Raw genomic sequence first — 6,027 nt, forward strand, 5'->3', positions numbered from 1 at the left:
AAAAAAGGTAAAAGAAAAAAATCCCAAAAGTCGAAAAAGCGGCTAAATCTAGCGAAATATAGCCTTTTGAGTGTAGACTCCAAAATGACGTTTTTTCCATTCATTTGATGATTCTGGCAATTATTAGGGTAATAATGATAATAATTAACAGAATTCTATTAATCCTGACAATAATGATAATAAAAGTGAGAATAAAGAGAATTTGGATAACATTTGATGATTATTAATATTATTACTATTATCATTATTATTATCATTATTATCATTATTATTATTATTATTATTATTATTATTATTATTATTATTATTATTATTATTATCATTATTATTATTATTATTATTACTTTAGTTATTAGTATTATTGCCAAAAAATATATTATAACTGTAATAATAACAATAATAATAATAATAAGTATAATTATAATAATACTAATTGTTATAATATTGTTATTAATATTATCATTGTTATTATTATCATTATTATTATTTTTACTGGTAGTATAATTGTAAAAATAATTATCATAGCAGTAATAATTGCAATAATAATGATAATAATTGCAATAATGATGATAATAATTGCAATAATGATAATAATGATGATGATAATGATGATAATGATGATAATGATGATGATAACGATAATAATGATGATAATCATGATAATAATGATGTTAATAACAGGAATTGTGTCCATATATAATAAAAAAAAAAAGGTAAAAGAAAAAAAATCCCAAAAGTCGAAAAAGCGGCAAAATCTAGCGATATTGTAGTGAACAATAAGAAAACGGCGTGTCGTCCAGGGGGTCCCAAGCAATTCGCGGCAGGGCTGGATGCCTGAAATCTCCACTTCTGACCACCAGGGACCACCACCGTGGCAATCTCCGTGGCAATCTCCGTGGCAACCTCCGTGGGCGTTACAACGGTATTTTATGTTGTTGTTTTTTTTAATAATATGAATATGTTTCCTTTGTTTCGTTTTTATGCCTGTTTTGTGCCTTGTACATAGAAAGATATTTTTATCTTATGTTATAAAGCCTCCCGAAGTCCCAGTACGTAACTGCTTGTTCCCGCCTCTAAGACGATGACAGAGGTATGGGAGATAAACGAGGGAGTCACGCTCGCTCGGCCCAGGCTACAGGTACTCTCTCTCCCAATCCACGGCTGAATTGACTTAAGCAAGGGTATTCTAGCAGTAAGCCAGAGATCCTGTACGGAAGACTGCTTGCTTAGGGTAGCCCTTGCTGTAGGCATATAGAGAGAGGCCGTAGTCAAGCCTTTTTTTTGTGTGTGTGTGTTCATCATAATGGTGTTTTACGGTGACGGACGGAGGATACGAGGCAGTTTTTTTGTAAGATAAGTGATGTGTAAACCAGCAGTATATGCAGGCTTTGCTATATTTTTGTCGTTCATGTATATATATATATCCAAGCTTCTTAATTAAATATTAGTTTTATGTGTTTGTTTGTTTCTCTTTTTATGTTCTTTTTAGTAAGGAGTTGTGCCCAGGCTCCTTTTGAATATCCACACAGTTCGACATGTGTTTATATGTGCTCAAAAATGATTCAAATTTCATGAACAATATTTATCCCAAACCCAGCGTGCCCTCGGAGAGTGCTTACCGCTCGGCCCGCTCCGTCGGCACATTTCGTTAAAAATTAATATTAGTCAATGGTACAGGTGTCGAAATTTGACCCTATAAACGAGCCTTGTTGGTCACTACAACGTGTTATTTTGGTGGAGCTAATGGTGGGATAAATATTGCGATTGAAATTTACCAGAGTTTCATCCCTGCTTAGGCTTATTGTTCATATTGTCTCCGATTGTGTCAAATTGTTTAACGCGTGACTTCCTGGTTTCACTAACTAGCGTAGTTACCTTGTTCGTTTTGAGCGTAAAATGTACCGTTTTAGCTCCTTCAAGTCGTCTGTTGCCGTTTAGAGTTCCTATTTTTTCGTATTGATTAGTGTTTTTACATTTACTTAAGTTTTTATCATCGTGTACTTTTAGTTTCGCTTCTTACTTAGCGCTTTTGAGGAATCATCTTTAATGTTTACGCTTTTGCGCTTCATGTAAACCTTTTAAGGAAGCGTCTTTTGTGTTTGTGCTTTGGCGCTTCATTTATATTCTTAAAGGAAGCGTCTTTTATGTTTGTGTTTTTTCGCTTAATTTGTCTTTTAGGACGCATCTTTATTCTGTTTGTTTTTCTTCCTTTTATCGGTTATTTTCAAATAGTTTCTTTGTTCCGTGTTTGCATGTATTTAAGTTCGTTTTTTGAAGTTTTACCGTCAAGTTCGTTTCATGAACTATCGTGAATAACGTAATTAGTTTTGCGTTCTCGGAGTTGTGATTCTTGAAGTATTTTACAGTGTTAAGGGAATTTACATCTCCGCTTATTTTTAGTAAATCGTTTGCCGATTTTACATGCATATAGTTATTAAGCAGTGATTTTCACAGCAATTAGGTTTTATCAAGAGTTTTCTTACGATCTAAGCATAATTTGAATCATGGGACCAAGCAAAAAAAGTGAACGTCTGGTTAGAGACCAAGGCCGTAATCTTAACTCGTTTGCACTGCCCACTCCTCTTGGTGCTCGCTCAAACTCGCGAGATTTGTTGCCCGAAGTGCAGAGTAGTAATCAGGCTTATGTTGCCCCTGTACAAGAACGATCGCATCATGAACAGCCCGTCCCCGATAACAATGATCTGGCCGCCGAGGCTGTGGGGCCTCGAACCTCATCTCGTGAAGTTTCCTTCTCGCAGTACCGAGTTACTGACGAGGAAAACCACCTTAGTTTGTCTATGTTTGACGAGATAATGCTGAGATTTGAGGCTATGACGCGCGAGTTAAAGGAAGAAATTAGCTCGGTTAAGGAAGATGTACGTGCTACTAGGGATCGCTTGACCGACATAGAATCCGGTAATAACAAAACTCCGCGACGCGCACCTGATGTACGCGACGTGGGTCCACTTCCTTCAACTGCCCATTTCCGAGGTCCGTCTATTTCTCATGCGCCGCATAGTGCCGCCCCTATGATGGTAATGCCTCATTCCGGCATAAGCTTGTTCAAGGCGGAAATATCTGCGTCTCACCCGTTACAGAGATCGCAAGAGTTAGAGGCATGGATGAAACAAATAGAAAATGTTACGCAAACCTTCAACAGGGGAAGCAATGTGTCAGATGGCACGCATGATGTGTCGCGGAACAGCTGAGGTAATAATCAATTCTAGTGCATTTGATGGCATAAGGGATTGGATGACTTTTAAAGCAAAGTTAAGGGAGAAGTTTCGCGGTGTTTGTTCGCCTAATGATTACTTTACACTGTTATATCAGCACCGCATGTTACCAGATCAGAGCCCTTTTGATTATTACCTCAACCTGCAAGCCGCAGTGTTACAAGGGGAACGGGACTATCCTAATGCAATTGGTGACCCGGATCTTCTCGCCCGCAGAGTGTTTTTACAGGGTGTCCCTCAATGGATGCGAGAAGCCTTAGCGACGAGAGACGATGCACCCACAGATATACTCGTGCATTGTGCTCAACAGTTGTGGAATAACCGTGTCGGCGTTTCACACCCCCAGCCACGCCCACAATCGACGGGACACCGTCGCCAAGTGGCAACAGTTGCTTTCAACCCCCATGTAGCCAGCGTGTACGAGAATCATCCGATGGCCAGGCGATCACCACCTCGATCTCCACCCCGAGGAGCCCGACAAGATGAGGACGAGAGTAACTACTGCCCATATCATCGCACAACAAGTCACAGCCTCGCTGACTGTCGTGCACGAGCGCGGGAGGAGAGACGATGTTTTCGCTGCAGTCGGCGTGGACACTTCACTTCGTCGTGCCCTGAGGGTCGCGCGGACCGGCCCTTTCAGCAGCGCCAGGGGAGCTATCGAGGCTCGTCTTCCACTGGCATCACAGCCGACACACGAGCCTACTATCCAACCTCAAGCAGCCGCCCACCAACCTGTGCCTTCTCGAACGCCGCCACGCAAGTTTTACGACGAGGACTAGCATTGCTGTGCAGACGGAGGATGGAGGCAACCAGATATTGCTGACGTCGAGTATGAAGAGTCGGATCAGGACGGCCTATGATCCAGCTGCTTGTGAATGACGTCCCCATGAACGCCTTTATTGACACTGGTTCAGCATTAACCATCATCAAGGCTGAATACCTGGCACGATTTCACCTCGCTAAGCAGCACAGTTGCTACCGTGTGTTGCAAGGAATCTCCGGAACACCGCATGGAGGTAACTGAAGAAGTTGACTTACCATTACAGTTCTCAGACGCCGTAGGTATTACTCATCGTGCTTCGGGGCTCAATACCCGTTTCCCTGGACATATATTACTTGGGATGGATTTTCTGAGGAGGTTTCCTTTCAGTTTCCATCACGAACCGCCGCCTCGCTCCAGTTATCTGCGTATCCTGGGCTGTGAACTCGATGTGACATTCACGAAGCACTGCAGTCTTGCCCTTGCCAACCTGTCGGCGGACCCAAGGAGTACGATCACATCACCCCACGGATGCCCCCTTCACTGCACTAAGCAAACGGAAGTACCGCCTGATAGTGCAACCTTCGTCAAGTGCAGGGTACCCCGGAGTGTGACGGATGACGAAATTGAAGTCACACCTTCATCCCGCCAGCTAATAATCCCCGCAAGTGTGACCACAGTTGAAGAACGCCGCACTGATGTCTGGGTGGTGAACACGACTCCGCGAATGATCAAACTACGCCCGGGTCAAGTGATCGCCCGTGCAAGCCCGATTGCTACAGTGTATGCATCAGACTCCCGGCCTTTGGGAGGCCGTGGTGCACCCGTCTCTTCACGTGCAACGCCCAACACTGTTCAAAAAGTTACCTTAGAAAACTTGGCCAACGAACCAGAATTTCTCGGTGATCTCGAAGATGATGATTTTGAATCAGAATTTGGAACCCTGGATTTCGGATACGATGACTTCATTGCCTTCCCTGACACGTTTTTATCCGATAGCTCGACTTCTGAAGATGAAGACATCGGTGACAGCAAGGTCAGAGTTGACGAGGTCCTGCCGGTCGAGGATGCAAAGTTCAGTCATCTTACCGAACAACAGCAAGGACAGTTTCGTGAACTACTCAGCGGGTATGCTGATATCTTCACGGAAGAGAAATCTGCCATTGGAACCATACCAGGGGTAGAACACACCATTGAAACTGGCGATGCAAAACCAATCGTTACACGTCAGTGGAGACTTCCGCACGCAGCGAAGCAAACCATCAAAGAAGAATGCAGGAAGATGAAGGAAGCAGGAGTAATTGAACCATCTTCATCCCCCTGGCTTTCACCAGTCGTTTTGGTGAAGAAAAAAGATGGTACTTTGCGCTTTTGCATAGATTACAGGAACCTGAACAAAGTCACCACAACCGATAGTTACCCCCTCCCAAGGATCGACGAACTTATTGACAATTTCAATGGGACATCTTGGTTTACATCCTTGGATGCAAGATCAGCTTACTGGGCAATCCCTGTGGCCAAACCAGACCGTCCTAAGACGGCATTCTCTGATGGCCACCGTCTGTGGCAGTTTGCACGTTTACCTTTTGGCTTAGTCACTGCTCCTCCAACCTTCCAGCGTGCCATTAATTTTATACTCTCTCCAGTGCTTGGTAAACATACTGTGGCCTATTTAGACGACATTGTGGTTCACAGTGCAACATTCGAAGAACATCTTGTACATCTAGAAGAGACGCTACAATTGCTAAAAGCTGCTGGCCTCAAATTAAATAACAGAAATGTCAATTTGCAACTAACACCATGAAATTCCTCGGTTTCCTTGTCACTCCTGATGGAATCCTCCCTGACCCAGACAAAGTAGCAGCTATCGACCGAATGGCTGCCCCGCGCAACCAGAAAGAAGTGCGCCGCTTCCTCGGGGCAACAGGCTTCTTCCGTCGACACATAGAACATTATTCTGCAATTGCGGCGCCTCTTACTGAATTGACGAAGAAGCAGATAAAGTTCCACTGGGAAGAAAAACAACCAAGA

The 6,027-nt window shown here is 43.1% G+C and overlaps 1 protein-coding gene across 1 annotated transcript; it reads left to right on the plus strand.

The window, feature by feature from the left end:
* The first annotated feature begins 3,336 nt into the window (after window positions 1-3,336).
* LOC119570135 lies at window positions 3,337-5,800 on the plus strand. The gene is made up of 2 exons (XM_037918000.1): window positions 3,337-4,022; window positions 4,168-5,800. Exons 1-2 carry the CDS (start codon window positions 3,337-3,339, stop codon window positions 5,798-5,800), a joined length of 2,319 nt encoding a protein of 772 aa, XP_037773928.1.
* The last annotated feature ends 227 nt before the right edge of the window (window positions 5,801-6,027 follow it).

Source organism: Penaeus monodon, unplaced genomic scaffold (genome assembly GCF_015228065.2).
Source record: "Penaeus monodon isolate SGIC_2016 unplaced genomic scaffold, NSTDA_Pmon_1 PmonScaffold_223, whole genome shotgun sequence".
NCBI lineage: Eukaryota > Metazoa > Arthropoda > Malacostraca > Decapoda > Penaeidae > Penaeus > Penaeus monodon.